The 21879-nt window shown below is 41.8% G+C and overlaps 1 protein-coding gene across 3 annotated transcripts in view; it reads left to right on the top strand.

The window, feature by feature from the left end:
• Nucleotides 1-21879, top strand: part of vps13b (vacuolar protein sorting 13 homolog B) — a 263370-nt gene that overhangs the window by 91367 nt on the left and 150124 nt on the right. For all 3 annotated transcript variants that reach the window (XM_028424569.1, XM_028424571.1, XM_028424570.1), the window contains 2 exons: nt 11730-11839; nt 14297-14429. In XM_028424569.1, coding sequence (XP_028280370.1) covers nt 11730-11839; nt 14297-14429 — 243 coding nt within the window. The remainder of the gene's footprint in view (nt 1-11729; nt 11840-14296; nt 14430-21879) is intronic.

Below are 21879 nucleotides of genomic sequence, written 5' to 3'. Positions count from 1 at the left end.
ATACACACACAAACCTGCTGGGATATACACGCTTGGCCTTTTTGTAGAAATCAAACTTTTTTTATAATTATTACAAGCTATTTTTTGTGTCCATTTGTGTCATTGCGTTGTCATTTTCCTCACGTGGGGTTTGCTCACGTGCAGCGCTGATAATCTGTCCAGTACGTGTGTATACATACTCAAATGTATGAGTGTCAACACCATCATGGACTGAGGCAAAGCATCTGACATGTGGTTACAGCTGGTGTTGAGGGGAAAATCTGTGCTTACACACAAACTTCCTAAAATGATTCTACAAATACTGACCCACACAGTAGTTTTATAAGTTAATTTGGTGATTAATAAACAAATAATCATTTGATACTGATATATTAATGTCCTTTGTTACATAAAATGTCTTATTTCCATTCCCACTGACGCAAACACAGAGTACAAACAGTACCAGTACACATTGACGCATGCACGTAGTGCACCAGCATGAAGTGCAGGTGCTTCCTAACACCACTGACCAGTGTTGTTGTAATTGGCAGCCCCCCTGCACTGCTGATAGTGTGTGTGCGTGTGTAGTCATAACAGCTAAGATGAAAGCAGGTTGGAGAGATGGTATAAACCTGAAAGGCATGTTGGTTAAAGAGGCATGCTGTTGCCAATCTTTGTGCTTCATCCTTCAGCCATTCAAGTCATTAGCCTTGAGGGGAAATAGTACCCAGGGCGTAATGCAGTCCCAGATGGATGATGTTGTATCAGAGTGCCAGCCTCCTCACTTACAATTTATTGTTTAACCGAAGGGACTTAGCAGTTTAGCTGCCTGTATGAAGACAGATATAGCTCTATGATTTTGACCCTTTCTTTCTGAGAAATGAGGGCAAATTGCCACTTAAACTTCTTCTTTATGGAACTCTCATTCTCATTTTTTTGTCTCTCTCTCTCTCTCTCTCTCTCTCTTCCTCTCTCTGGTTTGCTCACTCCCCCCTTTCTCTCCCCCCTCTCATTTTCTCTCTAGTGCCTCAGGCAGTTGTGTTCATTAACCCTGGATGTAATTATTTTTGTTTTAGTCTCATATTGCTGACATTTCAACTCAGGGGCTCCTCAATCAGGATTAACCCAAACCGCAAGAAATCACACTTCACAGCCTTTTCTTACAGCAGCGCTTGTTGCCTCCAATTTCAGTCAAATTAAAGGTTTATTTTATTTAGCCGTTTTTTTTACTCAGTCCCTGTACCGTGAGAAAACAAACCAGACTGCTTGCCTTTGATTTGCTGGTTGCTAGTGACTTTTCTCTGTATCCCCTACTCTCTTTCTCTCTGGGTAGGCACAAAGCAGTCTTCTGTGTAGGCAGTGCTACTAAAGATTGAGATCACACAGGTGGTAGCAGTACGACCATCTGTGAGGAAAGAACCGTCTCTCATTTATTTGCTTACCGTGCAAAAGCATTCAACTTGTGGTCCGATGCTTAATATAAGGGTAACTATTTTCTTAAAACTCTGCAAACAAAAAATCCTTAATCAAAACTGTTGAATTTTTCATGTAATTTCATCTGTATAATGAAAAAATAACATTTATTTCAATGCATTAAAAAGCAGAGTCCCTTGTGTGTTTCCCTCCCTTTGCCTTGGGGGCCTTAAGGTCCATAGTAACCCTCAACTCATCTTCCTGCCCCAGGGGCACTTAGTCTTAACACAGTAGTAATAAACTATCATCACTCTGAGTCAAGCATGTGTGTATGTCAGCGTCTGTTTACTACAAGTGTGTGTGTGCAGCAGTAGTCATAGACCAAGCAGTAGTTGTAAAATCTCATCACTTTGAGTGGTCCTCTGGGGGTCCTGGACTCCTCTCGCTGTGTGTGGTTTGACCTGTTGTGGCCTTCCAGCCCCCCACATGCCCATTAGATAAACAGGCAGTAAACACAGGCAGCCCCAGCACTACTCTCTTCCCTTCACAGCATATACAAGGCCTGCAGATGAAAGGACCAGTTCCCGACACTAATAGACTCTAGACATTAGCTTCCATCAACCTCCTCTGGCTCATAATTAAAAGTTGAGCCACTGTGTTCATAGAGTTTCAAATAATAGTGGAATACTTGGATCGCATTTGTGGAGATTGATAGCAGAACTGAACTGAAGTTTGCCAGTTCACTGTGGCGTGGAAAGAAAAAAAGTAATAAATGCCTGATCAGTTTCAGTACTGAAGGGTTAAATAAGTTAGCAGGTCAACTTTAAGATGACGTGTAAATACAAACACAGGCTGGCTGAAGTGAGGGGGGAGAAGTATCTTTTATTAGCTTATCAGGCTTGCATGCATATCTGAAACTACGCAGGTTGATGTAAGGCTGCTTGGTCATGCCATATGATGTTATTAGTGACAATTTGGAGTTAGGGAACTTGTGCAATAACATGGTTTCATATATCACAAGCTATTTTCTTAGCAGTCTTGGTTTAAGGAATAAGTGTGTGGTGTGGATTTTAACCAAAGAGCCTGGCTCTTGTTCGACATTCTTCCAGGGTGTAGAGGTTTAGGTAATGCTACAGCACTACAGATTACTGACCAGCTACGGTTCAGAGGGAGAGTTCCTGCACTACCTGTTAAGCATTCATTAGTATTACTTTAGGTCAGATGACTATAGCACTTTTCTCTCCCTTTACATCTCCTAAAAAGGTATCACCTACTAAGCCATCAGTGTAGGAGATAAGTGTTATGTTCCAGATTTCCATGTTTTTAAATGGCTTTTTGAGATTTGTTCTGTCGCTGTGGCCAAATATGTCCTCTCCTCTGTCAGCTGAGAGACATCTGAAAAAAGGAAATATTGTAAAGCCCACCTCTTTTCTCCCACCGTCTCTCTCTTTTTCCTCTTCCCCTCCCTCTGTGTTCTTCATCCCTATCATCCCGTCATCTCCCTCTCCTGCTTGTCTGCCATTAGCCAGTGTGGGGAGCATTTCAAGTGTGTTTAGAGAAGCTGACTCATCACTGCTTTTGTGCCATGGTTTGTTAATGTAGGGCAGCTGATAGTAGTCGGGACATCCTGTGTTGCAGGTGGCCCCGGCGTCTTTTATTTATGTGTGTGAGCACACAAGTACATGTCTGTCTGTATGTGTGATGTCTGATAGTATTAAATACAGCTCTGAGAGGTATAAACACGTCTTCTTTATCATCAGTGTGTTTGCAGACAGGAGTGACACCATCTAACAACAAGACACACATGTGGCCTTTACTTTGCTGTCATTGATGACTGTTCAAACCATGCCTTCATTCAACAAGGGCTAATAACAGGCCACAGATGCAAAGGAGCTTCTTTCTGAAGCTTCAGGACGCACAAAATAAGTTACGTGGTGATGCCCTTCCTGTGTCTGTCGTAATCCACCAAAAAAAGACTGCTGCATAATTCAAGGGGCACAATTTCTTTACAATGAAATATTTATAGGTTTAAACCGGCCATACATAATCATTATTCTAACATGTTTTGGAATATTACTTTCTCTCATGTAACATCTAATTGTTCAGTTGTAATCATCTTATCTGTGCTTGAGCTCATCCCTCGAAGCATTGACACCGCCGTGACCCCCTTCCTGGATAAGGAAATGCGGCCAATCAGAACTAGCATTTCATCGTAGCGTACACTCCGTCATCCCTTTTTCTTTATCCCTGCATAGCAGCTAAAATAGCTCATCCTGAAACCATTAGACCAAATTGCTAAATGGTTCAAATGTGCAACCACTTAAGACTATGTCTTTAAGAGGAGTAATCTTCAATCTACTGTGGCAAGCAAGAAGAGGACGAGGTGGATACAGTGGGAGTGGGAACCGAGGGAAGAGCCCACAGAGATAGAGAGAAGGAGAAAGAGGTTAAGAGATACCAGCAATTTCATATAAACACCCCCCCCCCCTACTCCACACATTTCTCTCTACTGTATTCCTCTAACCCAACTCGTGTATTTATTATTCGGCTGTTGGTTTGCAGTGTGCGTGCAAAATGACATCAGCGGAAATATGTGAGGCTGTCACAGTGGTAAGCAAAGAGTAAATAAAGAATAAAAACACGTCACTTGTTTTCTCTTAAGCATGTGCCAAATACTAACAGTTTTATTTAGTATGTAACATGGGTTAAAATATTGATTTCAGATAAGACGTAAGCTGTGGGATTATGTTCAATTGCGAACATCATAATCATGTTTAATAATGCGCTCTCTCTCGTTACAAGGAAATCTGAATTCCTTCTCTGTATCCTGAAGGTTTTTACAAGAATGTTTCTCAACACTTTTCCCAGGAATAAATTCTCTTGTGCATAGAAAATTATTTTTCTGGCAGCAGCTACAACATTTTCTTTGGATTTCTTATATGAACTCGGTAGCTGACATGAGCAGTAATCAACTGAACGTCAATGGAAAAACATTTTTAAATGCTGGCTGTGTTCTTTTATTAATCTCTGAGGAGTGCAGTGCAAAAAATGCCTCGTCAGTGACCTCTTGTTGCCAAAATCGAAAGAGTATTCAAACCAAAACAGCTTTAGATGGATTTCATGAAATGTTCAGACAGGCCGACTGGATGAGAGCCAGACCAGTAGACGGACAGATAAATACAGCACAGAGGATCCACTGCAAATGTCAGATTCTTCAGTACAGCATTCCCAGCTTCCCGAGTGACCCCAGATCTTAGCCAGAGGTCTTTGATCTGTCACTGAGATCATTACTTAGTCTACTGAACTGACAAAAGGCCAAGCCGAATGACTGAGGGAACTGAGAGGTAGAGAGATGTGACGCTAATTAAAGACAGGGTTTTGTCCTTGATTGTCCTTTCCAGAAAACTCAGAGCTATTGAGTGAGCTGAACCTGAGAAAAGCAGCAGGGCTCCGTTTAGAACCTCCGTGTGTACACTTACGTGTGAACATGTCTTGTTATCAAGGTGAGCATCACTTTTATTGCACGGACAAATTTACCTAAAGTAAATAAAAGACATACATTTTCTGGACAACCTTAAACTTCATTTTATGTGCAGATTAAAATGTATTCTGTAACTCCAACACATCCGTTGTACAGAGAAGTAATAACTAACATTTGATTTATTTGTGTGCATTGGAAACATTTTTAAGCGTCCAGATTCACTTTTGAATACTTATGTTAATACACTAGTGCACAGTTGTGACAGTTCACATCAAATATAGCTGGAGTTTCTGCAGTGACCTGTGAGAAACTTAAAAAATTGGAAGCCTAATGCTTTTAATGTGATCAAATAAAACAGTATATATATGACTGACTGTAGTGCAGCCACACAAGAAGGCAATACATCTTAAACGGAGTATTTTCTCTTATGCAGCATGTTTGAGGTTTCCTGCCCGTCTGCATGTTGCGGTATATTACGTCTTCTCTGCACAGGCGCTTTGATTTATGAGCATCTAATGCTTCTCTAAGTAATTGTGTTTTTGACATAGAAACTGCAACAATATTTTTCACGTTTTTACTGTTTGTATGAATACACCCTTACATCATTATTTATTTGGCAATGCATTTCTTCTCAGCGGACATTATTAGCCTCAGGAGTATCACATTATTGCAATATCACATCAACTGAAAATTTTGCCATTTGCAATAAGCCTTTCAATTTGTTTCTGTGTAATTCATATAAAACTTGGAAGCCAACCCACCTAATGGCAGACATTAAATTGCTGTACTCCCCCTTGCCTCATGACAAACTGAGAGAACTCGGCATGAACTGCAGAGAAAGCCCATGAGCCAACTAAATGATAGCAGTGATAAGAAGTTTTCAAGGTAACTATGCAAAGCTGCAGCTTTCTGTGGGAAAGCAGCAGCAGAAGCAGAAGTCTGTTTATTTTAATGAGCTCAGAAGTGTCTCTCCTGTTCCCCTTACATTACACTGGGGCTCATTTAAAGTTCACACAGTGCACTGTATGTCCATGATGGATATGGTAATGATACATTAATGCAATCAGGCCCAAGTCTGTTTTGTCTCTCATTAAGAAGGCTAGCTATCTTGCTGACAAGGGCCAGGTCACATTTGGTTGTGACTATAAGCTTTTTCTATTAGGGTAGTTTGAAGTGAAGTTTTTTTTTATGAGCATATCTGAGAGAGAGAGAGGATAGAAAAAGAGACAACAGCTGGAGTACTCCAAATCAGAGCTGCTTGGGTTTCAGTGAAGGCACAGGCAGCAATTGTGCAGCGGCCTGGTTGTCTTTTCAACACCATGAGGGTTGATGGGGATTTATGAAGGCTAGGAATCAACCAGTGTGCGGCTATAGAGCCTCTTATCAACATCTGGAGCTTGACAGAGCTGCTGTTCTGCAGCTTCAACCCTCTCATCTGGCCTCACTGCATTACATTATATGGATGAGCATAAGTCTATTTTCCCATGGTCACCAGTTCAGTATGTGGTCTGCTTTACCATTATAAAATCTGTTCCAGAATATAGAATCAAATGATAGAACAACCACGTTCAAATATTCAATTCAATGTCAGGCGTAACTCAATACCTGGGAGACCGGGGCTTGTTGTCACACTTGCAATAACTTGACCACAAAGGGGGTCTATTCAAAAGCAGAATACTAGTTTTGTGCATAAACATAATGTGATGTCACACACTGTCTGGGAAAACCAAAGCACACTGTCAACTGAGGTGAGGACAAATTTCCCATTTTTTCACAAAAATACCAACTGAATATTTTTTGTTATTTTCTGCTTAAAGACACAAATATCAATTATTTAACATGTGAACCTGTTAGAAGAGAGAATAAAGTGTTTGGCCAGACTTGAGTAACAGTGCTGCTTCAAGCTAACTTTAAAATATGGCTAATATTAGCAAACATGGCTCTTTGGGGCAACTTGCCACACTACTTGAGTACATGCAATAATAGACACAGAGAATCTGCGGGTTAGTGGTTGTTCAATTTGTGTGACAAAGTGTGACAACAAGCCCCGGTAATGCTTATATTTTATATGCATTCATATATAAAGAGAGGCAACATTTTGCTACTGTTGCACACCACTCGAAACTGTCCAGACAACAACACAGCAGCACTGATGTCAGGAGCAGAACATTAGCCTGAGAAATGTGTCGGGTCCGCTGCGAGCAGCAGTGAGTGAGTCCCCATATTCAGCAGATGGGAAAGAAGGAGCCTCTGCCCTGATGGAAACAAGGATGGATGTCTCTCTGTGGATGAGATTTGTACATTATCTGCTGCATACACACACACACTCAGTGTGCGCTGAGCATACACAGTTTTGAATTACATAGTGGATGAATGTGTATGTACGTGGACCTTTCAAACATGCGCCACACATGCATTTTTACTGCTTATCCAGACTTGGGTGTATGTGATATATCCGGTTTACACAACATTGCATCTGTGGAGACTTACTGTAGTCCTCCCATAAATCATACAGATTCATGGCCAGAATGTGAGTCTCACTGGCTCCCTCACTTATCATATAGATTAGGAAAATGACATCTCAAATAAGTACTCTCTCATCATCTCACTTTTTTATTGTTGCAGTATCTATTACTGTGTCTACTCTGCCTTTCTCTGGTTCTTGTTGCGTGAGTCTGTGATTCTGCCTTACATTGTATTTTTAGTTATTTTCCTGCCTCCGTCCATCTTTCTTTCTGTCTGCTTTCCATTGATTTTCCTGCTGGCTGAATCACTCTGCAGCTTTCTTGCTTCCCATTACTGTTACTGTACCCACAGCTATAGTCAACCTTTATGAGGTGGGTCTAGCCTGTCAGCTGCAAGCTACCGCAGTTGGATCATATTGAAAGACACACGCATACGCACTTAGATGTATAGGCTTATTCTGTTAAAACCACACACACAATCGCATACGCACGTATTTGCCAGCTTCAAGTGCAGAGAGTTAAATAGGCCCAGAGTGAGAGCAGGCTTTCCGTAGGCAAGGGTCTGTTTCCAGTCAAACCTGCCTGTGTCCTTCCTGAGCCCCTGGGCTCCTGCAGCGGCATTGCCCTGGGCCACTGGGTCGTAGCTCAGCAGGAGAACAGCGGTACAGTAAATGTGTGTCAGAAAGTGGTGTGCGTGTGTGTGCGCATGTGAGTGCAAGAAGGTGTGTGGCTTCAGAGCCTATTCACTGTCTTACACCTCATGCAAAGTGGATACAAATAGAAAACACCTATTATGTTCATAAAGACGCACACACACACACACACAATAAAATGTATGCTGCACACACTGTTCCTTGCACCCACCCACACACAGCTGAGTCCCTTTTCAATGGTGTCAGGCAGCCCCAGCTCTCTCTCTCTCTCTCACACACACCACAGTCACACACACACAGACAGACACTCACACCAGTAGAACACCTGTCGGGCTCTATGGCTTGCTCCAGGACACCTTCGAGTCATGAGCTCATCGGAAAAGCAATTAAAGGCGGTGTAGGCCCCGCACGCTGGCGTAATGTTTTGTTTTGCTACTTGGCTTCGAAATTAACCAAACCTGTCAGAAGTCATCTGGCTGACGCGGGCTGGGCTATATTTATTTATTTTCTGTTGGAGAAGCTGGACGCAGGGTCCCTGCGCTGCCTCACGTCCAACAATGAAGCGATTCTGAGGGGGCGATTAGCTGGCTGGAACACGAGTCCTCCCCCATGTCTACCTGGGGGGTGGTTGGAGAATGCCTCCCACCTCTCTTTGCCTGTCTGTTACTCTGATGTTGGGGTCACGGCCCTGTAGTTGAGAGGTTATGCCCTCTGTAACCCCAATCAGGGCTTTGGTCTCCACTGTGGGACTTGGTGTTGAACTTGCACTGACCTAACCGCTCCCTGTTTATTGAATTTCATGGGTGCAGTGACTGAACAAAAGCAGATTTTACATTCAGAAATGTATAAACTACGTATGTAACCTCGTAAAAAGATAGTGTGAAGACAAAACGATGTGTTCCTGATAGGTTACTTCTACTGGTGTCCTACAAAAGAAAAGCCTGACAACAGCACAGGCAGGGCTTAAAGGTTAGAGGCCTTCTCTCAGTCTGGCCTAATGCTTCTCTGTAGCCTCAGGCTGATCTCTGACAGCTGTAAAACAACACCAACAGGCCTTTTAACTCTACTGGTCTTTAGCCACTGATGAAAAAAACACCTTTGACATTAATAGGTCCACTGTGGGTGAGTCAAGGTAAGTGTGTCTTCACAGATGCCTTCATGTACATTCTGTGGTTGTATGTATTTTCAGTCTGAGCCACTGAGCAGTTTTCTTGTGTTTTCTTGAGGAATCATTTAGGAAGTAAGAAAAACACCTTTGTTATCATTGTCATCACTTTCTGTAATTACCCATATGCCACCCTTTTAGAGTGGGGAAAAACAACAGTTAGCCTGCTGCCGAGGTCACCCTCTAAGCATGCCAGGCCGTTTCATGGTGGTGTACACTTCAAAGGAAGTGTCATTCTGCGGCAGTTATGTCAACACAATGATGAAACAGGAACACAGTGTGGATAGTAAAGCCTTGGTCTTCAAAGGCTTAAAAGCCAGGTCAACACATATTTTATTTCTGTGTCACTGTCAAAAGAGTGGGTGGAAAAAAGATTGTTTGCTCTGTTAATCTCAGAAAGAGAACTGTTTGAGTGGTGTTGAGATGTATCAGCACGCTCATGGCTGCCATTCACAGATGCCAAGCCGACATGTGAGAGAAAGCCGCAGTAGGATTGGCTAAAAACAGTGTAAACGGACTGGCCGTTACTTTGTCAAGCAACCAAATGATCAGACTCATACACCTCATCAGATGAAATTATTTTCCTGTAACGAAAAACATAGAGTAAATTTCAGCTTTTTCTCTATTTAGAGTAATTTGGGTGGTTTGATATTTTTTATTTAGCTCCATGACTGTTTTTAAATAAACAATCCACCTTCTTTGTTAGATGATTTATCGGACTATGACTCATTTCTGCTGAATGTGCTCAGTCGTACTCAGCGCATCTTGTAGACCACGATTTAGAGGCAATTTATTAAACACATCTTCACCACTCAGCCCGTTCCCAGCTTTTTGGGTCCTACGCTGCTCGTGCTGCTCTGAGCTATGGTGAAACCACTTAAAGTCGAGCCCCAGTGAAACCACTGGAAGTCGAGCTCCAGCACTACAGCCACAGCCAAATTACTATTAAGCAGCCACACTGCGGTGTAAAAGTTCAAGCCACAGGACTGAGGTTATGATTCCTCGTCAGGAGACGAGGGGGTGGTGGTGATGGGGTGAAGGTGGGGGTGGGGGGTGTGTGTGTGGAATGACAAGAAAGGGTGGAAGAATGGTTTTAGAGGAGGGGGCTGAGAGGATCGGTAGGAAAGCAAGGACGGATGGAGGAGGTGATAGAGTGACCTTGAAGTAGATGAGAGGTGGAAATTTAGGATAAGACTGAGGCAAGGCCAAAAGGCAGCAAGGTCATTGTTAGGTACACAGAGACGTTGAGAAGGGACACAAAAATAAAAATGTTGCAGAATGGGTGCACAGATGAAGCAACAGATGCGAGAACTGTGAGTCAGTTTGACTTGATCCGATGAGAATGTTTCCCCCTTTGCCCAGAAAGGATTCTTATACTAGTAATAAATCACGGTTGAGGATTAAAGGGCGCCTGCTGAATAATAATTAAGACACATACAATCACTCGTACTGACAAGTGCATACTTTATAAAATATTATACAGTACTGTAAAAACATACATCAAAGCTTTAACACCTTATATACACACACACACACAGACATGTGTATTGGTGTGTACTGGAACACAGAAATTTCACATTGTTCATGTGTTCAGTCATACATATTTACTTTGCACTGCACACACACACACACAGGTTCACAGGCCACAAATCACTGAATGTTGTAAAAGTGGAGCAAATTAGAGCAGTTTTATTTGCATTGTTCACAGGGAATAATGGAGGAGGGAGTAATTCCTGCCAAGCTGGAGCGCTAGTGTAACAAAAAAATGTGTGTAGTGTGTGTGTGTTTGCTGAGGGAGTGTTTATAATTGTGCTTTGTATATGCTTTAGAGACACTACAATGTTAGGTAAAGCGCCAGGCAATCAGGCTTGGTTAGAGATGAAACACACACATTTACACATTTACACACACACACGCGGCTTTGCCTCAGGGCCTGAAACAGAAGACCGGGTCTTGTCCAAAGCTCCATTAAACTGTTGAAAGTCCTTCTAGAGCTGAAACATCCTCCTATCGTCATGCTGGGACATTCCACGGCACGCCAGAGACCCTGCACTAATCCTGCCGGCATGGGAATCATTATTGATAGGATCCTAATGCATTACCTCAGGGCCTGCTTATTGTTGGTAAAGATTATTTTTTAAGAGTAAACCAAAACCCAGAGAAAGTCTTGAGTTTCATAGAAATTTATCAAAAGAAAATGTTATTCTTGGCTTAGTGTGATACCACTTTGAACAGTGCAATTGAAACAAACTGTGCTTCTTGCTGCACTCCAACAAGCAGGCTCGATACCCACCAAGCAGGTCATTAGGACATCGCACAGCAGTGAAAGAACCTGACACTCAATCTGAGAAGATTTGTCCTAAGTCACTTTCTTTCAGTGGTGATTACCTGACACTGATTTCACTGATCCATATCAATATGCTTCCTACAAGTTTAATTCAAACATAGTGTCTGCTGTTTGGTTAAACAAGACAAATATACAGAATATATACAGATCATCGTGTATAGAAGGATTGTGTTTCTTTGTGCTCTGAGTTACATTATTGACACTTCATTTTCTGTATGTTTTGCAGGTGCGGTTCTGCTTGTCAGTGTCCAGGGCATAGCTGTCAATGTAGACCCGATCTTCTGCACATGGCTGTTGTATCAGCCTGCCAGAGGGAGCAGCAGGCAACAGCAACAGGTACTTTATACTGTCATATGTTCTCAGGCAACATCTCAGAGTTTTGTCTCTCAGGGTTACTGTCTGTCATTCATCTACTGACCCATGCTGAATGACTTCCCTCTTTCCAGCATTACTATACTCATTTCTTGAGGATCGCAATGCATTACTAACCTCTTTTATGCATATGTTTTAAACTCTTCCTTTATATGGGAATTGGAAATAAAAATGTGCTTTGCTTTTATAAAGTCTTTGCAGCTTACACTACCATTGGACTGTGTGCAGATAAATGCCTGAATGTCTGCCATTCCTCCTCTTTCAGGGTTGCCTTCTCTTTCCCAGCTACCTTTTTCCATGTGCTCTGCTCCCTGTCTTGCATCCAGTCTCTCTCTATTTATTTGACAGGGGTCATGGTGATGGTTATGGACATTGAATGCTCTGTGCCCACACTTCATACACACACACGCAGACATGCTCAGTCTGATTGCCTGGGATATAGCACAGGTTCACCCTGTAAAGTCACAAATATACTTAGTATGTGAACACATCATATTTTAATACTTTGAATGTTTTTTTTTTTCTACAAGTTCTGTTTTATACCTCTTGCAGTTTGGAAGGTGTGTGTGTGTATCAGACAAGGGAGAGCGAGTTAATTGCACCGGCTTCTTACTCTGAAGGTTGTTACTGTATGGGGGTAAACACATGTTATGAGTTGAACTGCAGCCAGTGTGAAGGATACACAATTGGCTGCTGTCTGTGTGTGTATGTGTGTGTGTGGACATGCTGTAGCGGGGAGGCTGTCTACCTCAGCAGTCTATCAGGGCCACTTCTCAAGGCCTGACTGGTTTAACCAAGGCCTTCAGCTGAAGGCTGATCAACAGCCAGTGAAGGACAGTGGAGAGGACACTGACTGGTTTAGGGCAAGAGAGCAGGAAATACTAAAACAAAAAATGAGGAAAACAGGACAAGGACAGTTTGAGGTGTTAACAAGGAGAGAAGGAAGCATGTGTGATATGAGATTTCCACAAAAAGTACAATTTAGATCCAATGAGCAGATATGAAAACAAACCACGTAGGAAACGAAACACTGGAGAATAGAGACACATCAGAAGAATATAGAACAAAGAGGAAGCAGCAAAAAAAAAGAGGCAGAAAGCACAGGACAGTATTGAGAAGGTGAGGAGAGAAGGCCGATTCAAAGTAAACTGAAAGCACAGCGAGCAAGAACCAGAAGAAATCAGATAAGTAGAGGGATGGATGGGGAAATGGGTAATGAGGAAAAATAGAATAAAAGGGGAAAAAAAGAAGGTTGAGAACCAAACAGGCATTTGCCTTGGCTCACACTCACTCCCCTCCTGGTGTGTGTGGTAGCGAGAGTTCGCTTATATTATGTCATCCACAAGGAATGAGCTATGGTCATTGGGTACGGTACCTGCTTTCAGCATAGAGTGCTAAGATGTGGCCAAAGACATATTTTCCATGAAGTGTACAAGTTGAGTTATATAATACTGTGTAACTATTAGGCATTCATTGACATATGAAGCAAAAAGGACATCTATGTAGTGTGTATACAGTATTTTGTGTCCCGTTTTGTTAAAAACTCACACACCTTTTTTGTTCAGGCTGTGGGTGTGTTTGATAGTGTTTTTTTCAAGGGCACATTCTAGAGGGGTTAATTTAATTCAACATGAATATGACATTAAAGTTAAAGCTAACTTTGGTAACTGAAGCTCTTTGCTGTATAGTGTTCGCCCCTCAGTGTGTTAAACTACAAGAAGCTAGGGAGAATTTGGCATCATCCCTCAGTCAGTAGCTTCAAATACTAATGTAATTTTGGGGCCCATTTTTAATCTTAACCACAACCAGCATTTGAGTCCGAACCTAGTCATTGAAAAACAACTGCATCAGTGTGTGTGTGTGTGTGTGTGTGTTTACACAGGCTGCAGTACGTGGTTGGCCTGCGGCCTTGTACAGCTGCATCATAGCCTAGTGGTGCTGGCTGATGCTAATGGGGTTTCCTTATTTCAAACTAACCTTCCACACTTGTGTCTTTCAGCCATTTAACTGCCAGTCTGTGCGTGCATATGTGTGTGTGTGTGTGTGTGTGTGTGTATTTGGCCTACATGGGAGAGTGCTCAACAAAAACAGGGAGCTGTCACTGGTCCTTGTTAATCTTGGAGGATGCTGTTGTGTTCCAGTGCATTTTTCTTTTCTGTTTCTCTCTCTGCCTGCCTTTCTGCTTTGTCTTGCATTATGTATTGTTTCTCCTGATTAACCCAGATCTTGCAAACATCTTGAGGTAGAAGCCTTACTAACACAGAACAATGCTTGAATAACTAGCACTTGCACAGGGCAGCATGCATTTCTTTTTTCAGAATGAACAATAGATTTTACGCTGAGAGGGATGTTCATGTTACAATAACATATTTCCTTTTCATGGCCTTTTAAGCTATCAGTCATGCTGTGATGTTTTTGCAGAATCCAGGACCAGCCCCGCTGGCGAAGAGGAGAGAGGATGAGGCGTCAGTAGGGAGCACACCACTGGCTAAACAGCCTTCCAATCAAGCCTCAGACTATGCCAGCAGCCCTGTTAAAACCAAAACAGTGACTGGTAGGTTGACCAATTCCATTCTCTGCCTTTGATACTGTCTAATATTAAACACATTTATGTGTCTCTGCTCATTATTCAATAACTTGACATTAAATCATAGGCACATTAAGGGACCAGGCTAGGCCTCGTGAGTTCATATGTCTTTCAGTAGTGGAATAACAGCATTTAACCTTGTTTCTATGTAATGAATCCATGTAACTAAGTTACATAACACGCTGCAGTGAGCTGACACCTGAATGAACCCATTTCTCAGAGGACACCACATATCCAGGCATGTCATCCTCTGTTTTCCTCTTCTGGTAGTATTACTGTGGCTCTGTGGGCTCTGGATGCCCAGAATAGATGAGTGGCTTGGCTGTGTGGGCCTTCCTCAGTGCCAGTTTTCCACTTTCTGGGACCCCCCTGTTCAGAACAAACAGATCCAGTGTACTTAGACCCATGCACACATCCTCAGAAGACATGTATTTATTAAACACACAAGCATATGGAAGTCCATACATACAACTACATACCTGCACACATACCACACATAAGTACGCGTGCACTTCTATCGCATGGTGCTTCCTGTTGGATATATCTAAACACTTGATGTAGAGATTGAAGCAACAGGATAGGACAGTATGCTCCAAGGATGTGACAGGAGTTCACTGCAGAGTATGCTAACATTAAGCTTTTATGTCATTGTTGGTGTTGGCAGGACAGACCAGGAAGAATGTAACTTGAATTTATGCAAATGTACTGCTAAATGCGACGACGTTTGACATCATTGATATGTTATAATGATCACAAAAAAAACTATAAGCTATTCTGTACACACGTATTTTTAGAAGCCTACCTGGGAGGATGGTTGGAGCCGTCAGTCTGTTTAGGAGCTGTCCATGACACAACACAGAGACGTACTGACTTACAGCAGTGGTTTTCATTTAATGCTCAGATGGTTATTTATAAACCTATAAATAGCCGACCTCCTCCCTCACATGTTCCCCCTATGGATATTTAATTAATGTGATCCAATGGAACATCTTGGCCGGCTTAATGTAACTGAATTAGTTACAGAGTTTAAAAAGTGAACAAATAAATATGTTAAAAAGTCTTCGCAGTCCACTGTTTGCCTCTTCCAGTGTTTAGGCTCCAGGTCCTTTAAACACTGTAACGGTTTAAACATTCTCTGCCAAAGCATCGCAGTGAAGAGTCAGGGGAAATAAGCAAGTAGGTCTTTTATTTTCTAAGTCCCTGGGAAATGTGCTCCCAACAGGAGCGATGAGTCTCGTGTTTTGAGTGAAGTCATCCTGTAGCTGTAAATAACATTGCATATGTATAACGTTCTCCCATGTCAAGTGTTTTGATAGGGAAAAAAAATGCTCCTTTGACATTTCAGAGTCAAAAAAGGCCATTAGGGTTGTTTCCTTGCTCATTTAAAAAGCTCACAGCTGAAAGGTCACGCTGCCATTTCCCCTCTGTTCCTCGTTTCATCCAATCTGCACTAATGGCTTTTCCATACCGCAGCATCTTTGCTTACTCACATCTCAACCGTATATTTTCTCATTAGGGAATGTCAGTAAACAATCACCTTGGCTCCAGCACTGCTCACAAAGCTGCATCAGGCTGGAGTTTGTCAGCAGCACTCAGTGACTAGAATACACTGGCTGTCAATGCGCTGTCTCTTTCTATGACTGGTCCTCCATCTTGCTGTCTAACGTTTTGGTTTTCTGCCTGGCCCCCTGTCTGTCAGTCTTTCTGTTAGGATTGTCCTTAGATGGGTCTTCGTAAAAACAAAGCCTAGGCTGGATTTTAGACTTAACTTCACACACACGCACACATGCATTCACACATAGTGTTTTTTGGCTGTTTTGAAATGTTAAGTGGACAGCACATCTGGCTCTAAATTGTGTCCATTGGTGTGTTTAGTGTTAGACGTATTTATAGATGGCATCTCATTGTTGGGCTGCATTAGTTAGTCAGAAACATACACTATGTCAGACTCAAGCTTTTTCTTATCCAAATATTTTTCTTGAGAAGTAAAAACAAGACATCGGTAGTTAGGTGCTTGTACAGTATTTTGTTAATTCAACCCTCAGAGGCCCCACTTAAATTGTCCACAATGCAAAGGGAGCTTAATGGATAGAGTCCAGTTTTACAGGAGAAGAAGATGCAATGAAAAGTTATAAATTGTTTCCGCAAGCAATCAGGATAAGAACATGGCAAAGGCATTTTAGCCGTTGTGGTTTTTAATCATGGTGTAACAACAGGCCTCCCTGTAGTCAGAGGTTTGATACTGTGGTTCACCTCAGCAGGTACTCTGGCTCCTTCATCCTACAAGTCCCGGTCCAGTTTATCCTTGTTACATAATAATGTGTTTTTCCTGTAGTTAACTACCGTACATCATGTCTTTGTTAGCAAAAAAACAACTTTGTGATTCACAAGAGAAAAATCTGAACTCTAACGTGACCAACGTCCCAACAACTAGTCAGGATACTATGAAGAACAAATGCAGTTGTTCTGTGGCATTGGTGAGAAGCGTTTCTATTGTTTGTTAGTGGCAACCTAGGGGCAGGCTCCTAAAGCAAGTCAGTCTCCATAGTCTCGCATATTAACAAAGTCCAACTTTACAGCAGAAATACTCATGCATAATTATGGCCACTGCTCTGAATAACAGGTTGGTGCCAACTCACACAGCGCACTTCCTGCTTCTGAGACTGCCTGCCGGCCTCAGCTCCACTCACGCTCAGCATCTTTGCCTGTATTTGCAGTTTAGGCAGACTGTGCCGCTGCCAACATGGCGACACTCAGATCCTCCCACAAGGACTCAAAACCCATCGGTGACATCACTGATGTTTCATCTATAATTGTGTACTGACATTACATTTTCCATTGGTCAATAACTGCTTTCTACAGAGGAAGCGTTATTTGCCAAGGCAGGTCATGTAAAAAAAAATGACAACACCCCTAAATGAAATTTCTAAAGTTCTTTGTAGCAGCACACAGCTAAACTAAAGTGAGAATGCTCAAGGTCATGGGAATAACACATGTGGGTTCTCCCTTGTAACGCTTCCCTCCCAGTCACCTCTTGAGAAGCGGCTGCTGACATCTAACATGTTATGATTGGAGTTAGACTCTCTAAAGATGATTTATTAATTGCTTTAGCATGTGTGCAGCCCGATGAGTTGGATGTTTAAACAGGAGGGAGATGATGAGACTCTGGTCTCACTGTTATAACAATAAAAAAAAAAAAAAACACAGGCCAGGGTCAGTGATCCAGTCCAGCATAGTTATTAGTTTATCGTGTTAGTCCCTTGGTCTGTGGTGTTTATATTATGTTGACTCGTAGCAGGACGTAAAACTGTCTTCTGCTTTTTCCTGTCCACAGGATGCGTTTCATCTCCAAAGCCTTTTCGTCTTGTTGAATCATCTGACAGATTTTTCAGAACTTATTTGTAAGTCCTGTGTGTTTACACCGGGACATCCGATCCAGCTGTTTAGCTTGGATTGAATCAATAAGCCATAATGATTTACTGAAGGATAAAGCTGATGTGTACGTATTTGAGAAATGACCAGTGTGTCTTCATGGGTCTTAATCTCATCAGCTATGATGTAGCAAGGTTTTCAAGCAAATTAATAATTGCCCTGAGAAATAAATAGTGTTGTTGTAGCAAATGAATTAAAAGGGTCTAAATCATTTTTCCCTTTTTTTGGAGCAGGTACACAGGCAGACATCCGTTTTCCTCTTCCTTTTACTAAATTATCGTCTGGCATTTTCCTCGATAGCTGTAATGTGCTTGTTTTAATATGGCTCCAAATAAACGTCCGGATATATGACAAGCTCGATTTTAGTTGCTAGTTTATTGCAGACATATCATTTCTCAGGGGACTCTAGGAGGGTTTGTAATCACGGCAGCAGACGTTTTATTTTTCAGTCTTCATTCATTTGTTTAGGTAAACAGAGGAGAGATGTGCAGGTTGTTTGCCAGTTGGAGTCAACACGTGCTCGAACTGCCATTCACAGGGATGCATGGGGGAATACACATATATAAGACTAGCTCAGTCTGCCACTGGTGCCGCAGCAAGAAAAGACGTCTTTAGCTTTACATTTATATTCTTGCCAGTTAATTTAACATAAGCGCGCAGCTCTAATATAAGGCTTGTGTTTTCCTTTTAGTCACTTTTCGTGAGGAACTACTATGTTTTTAGTGTCAAGTCTTTATCCAAAAAGTTCTTAAAACTGCTGTTAGTCCCCTATTTAAATGCAGAAAAGACAGAATTCACCTTTAGAAACTGTATCAGTGGGACTTCACTGCATTTTCTGCTAAATTGTGCTCCAGCATACATACTGTGCTGCTCCCTAAGACACTGTAAAGCCCACAGTGTGTAGGCTTACTCTTTATTAAAGTGGCCGATTTGAAAATATAAGTTAACAGCTTGCATGTCAAGAGTGTGGCTGTTTGAAATACTGTTATAAGATGAAATGACCCGATGTGCTGGATATATGGAATATTGAGATAGAGCCGTGTTTTGTTCCGCCTGATTATAAACTGGCCATGGCAGGCTTTTTCTGTGCCTATTGATTATCATAGTTTTCCACTGGAGCTATTGATTTCCCCACAAAAATCACCTCTGGGAATTAACAGAATAAATCATAATCCACAGAAAGAAAATCATTTTCAGAGTTTTTTAGCAGTTCAAAGCCTCCTCACAACAATTGCACTAGCTACATGTCCCTGCTTCCAATTGGCCATTTGAACGCATGCCTGGCACTTTTATGATGTAAAGAGAGTGTTATGTTGTTTTGTTACCACATTCAGCCTAGCTACAGTTTCGTAGTAATCAAGGGGGACTTTCCTGCAGGCTTTTGGAAGGTGCCTGTTAATGTGTAGGCAAATGTACAGAGACACACAGAACCAGCTCGCTGCAGATCTGTTCCCCAGAAAGCACTGAGGGCAAGGTGATATCATAGTGGGGCTGCCCAGCTCGAATCTCATAACCCATATCCACTCGGCTCCATTTGGCAACAAAATATTTCACTCCTTCTCCCTCTCTCTCTCTCCCTCTCTCTGTCTCTCTTCCTCTCTGGTTTTGGTCATTGCACATATTAAATATACAGGGCACATGTTACAAGACACCGCTGACTTTTCAGAACCAACACTGGCTGAGCTGGACTGAAGCCAGTTCCGCTGGCTGACAGAGACTTTGACTTTAAACACAGCACTTGGTAAAAAAAGATGCTACTAAACATACACAAGCCTACATTTAATCCTGGCTCCCCATCACATAGCTTTATTTATTTGAACGTGACATTCTCTGTTCATGTATACTACACAACATTTGAGGCTTTTCTGCATGGTTAATATTTAGATTGGCTAATATTTCAAGTCAGCTCATTTGATTTTTTTTTTCCCTGTTAGTGGTCAAATCAAATGGTCTCACTAAATACTCTGTAGAGGCTGAGGTTTTTGACTTCATTTTTTAACACAACACTGGTCATTTAACTCGCATTACAGGTTTGTTTAAATGTTGCTTAGTAACATCATCACAGAAGTGTTAACAGTTGTTTTTGTGTGATTATCCTTTACAAGAAAGGCCGTGGAAAGACGACTTTGAAAACAAGTCATTTCTCCTCAGTTTGAGGTCGATTTCTGTCTGCCCGCACAATTACGCCACAAATTGGTTCACATAAAACTAGCCTCTAAGTATTTTCTTTATTTGTCCCTAATGAATGTTCTTGTTGGCAGCTGCACCGTGTTTCTGATCAAGAGCCTCCCAAGTCCCGAGCTTCTCATTGTTCTCTAACATCTACCAGAGTAATGATCTCACTGGCTTTTCTTTTCAATCCTAAAATTAGCCGTTGGCGCTCTGAGAACATACTTCTTTTGCTGAGAAACCTATCCTTCTATCTGGCTGTGCTTTCTAAAGGTTGGAATAAGAACTGTTGTCTTTGTTCCTGTCTGCTTGTGGTAGGGATGATGGGATTAGATGTAATTTTTCTGTTTACTGACAGGACTTTATTGGAAAAAAAAAAGGAACACAGAGAGAGAAATGGAAACATTTGCATTCGTACTGTTCTGTTTGCAAAGTAGGAGACAGTATCTGGTGATGGTCAGGGCTGTGCTGCACACAGAAACATTCCCGTACTGATGGCTTTTCTGTGATTTCAACCGTTGAGCTTGAGACAAAAAAAAAAAAAATAGGGGGAGGCTGGGAACAGGAAAGAAAGCCGAGGTTTCATGGTTGAGAGATATATATTATGGAAAGGCATAAATTAATATATTTTGGAGAAATAAACGGCAGAGTGAAACTAATATATACATGCATGGATACATTTATAAAAAGACATAGAGAACTGATGAGAGGACTTGAGGCAGAACTCCACAGTCATACATAACTATAATCTAAGCCCAAGTAGCCTGATGGAAGTCAGGCAGGTTTTTATTGGCTGCTGTGTGCTTTTCAGAAGGGGATAATATTTTCATTGTGGGGTTATTTATATAGTTTAATTTTTCTGGTAAAGTCAATAATTTATCAAGGTAATGATCGTTGGAGTGGGGAAAGAAAACAAGAAAAAGGGGGGAATAATGAGATAGAAGCCCCCACCTCTGTTAGAAGAATGGATCTAGTCTGCTGGGGACCCGACTCGCTCGGACGTCGTTAGATTCCATGTTCTGATGGACACATATGATCCTCTCGTGGTCTGTTGGGAAGAGATGTGTTGTTAGGTATATCTTTTTTTTTTGCTTCCATGAATGATAAGGGTATTAGAATTTGTGGATGTTGGCTGTGGTTTTGGAGGTTGAAGTGAGAGGAGAAATTGGGGTTGAGTTGTAGTTCATCATATGAAGCATGGATCACTGTACTGACTGGACGGGTTTTAGGAGAGAGGAACAGAAATAGATTGGGAAGTTGGTTGAGATAATTTCACAGGGGATCTTTTAAAGGTTTTTGGTGTCACAGAGGGGAGACGTGTCTTTTTTGTTTTCATTCTTCACATGCGGTGTCATAGCGTGGCTGGCAGAAGTCATCTCCTCCTCTCCTGTCTTCGCTAAATAATCTGTACATTAGTTACTGATGCTGTCTGTGATTATTCGGAATCCTAATGATGGCGGAAATGAGAAATGTGTGCGATCCTGTTCTCGCATTTCATTTTTGGCAGAGGCATGTCTGCTGCTCGATCTACACATGCCTGAAGTGAGACATCTTCCTCCGCTATCACAGACGCAGTGTGTGTAAAGCAAAATGTCTTAAAATGTTGTGTTACCAGCCCTATTATTCCAGTCAGCCTCACCACAATACCAGTGTTTTTGGGGGGGCTTCAATAATGCTGTAACAAATGGAGTCACGTAAATATTTAAATAAACACTGACTTGCATCCAAAACAAATAGGCGGGAAGGTTTATTAAAGAGCCCCTTTGCTGCCTCTGCACGCAGCTGTAACAGAATATACAACACTTCAACTCACTGT

This window comes from Parambassis ranga, chromosome 16, assembly GCF_900634625.1.
Source record: "Parambassis ranga chromosome 16, fParRan2.1, whole genome shotgun sequence".
NCBI lineage: Eukaryota > Metazoa > Chordata > Actinopteri > Ambassidae > Parambassis > Parambassis ranga.
Note: the sequence above shows the minus strand (reverse complement) of the source record. Positions and strands in the feature narration are given on the sequence as shown.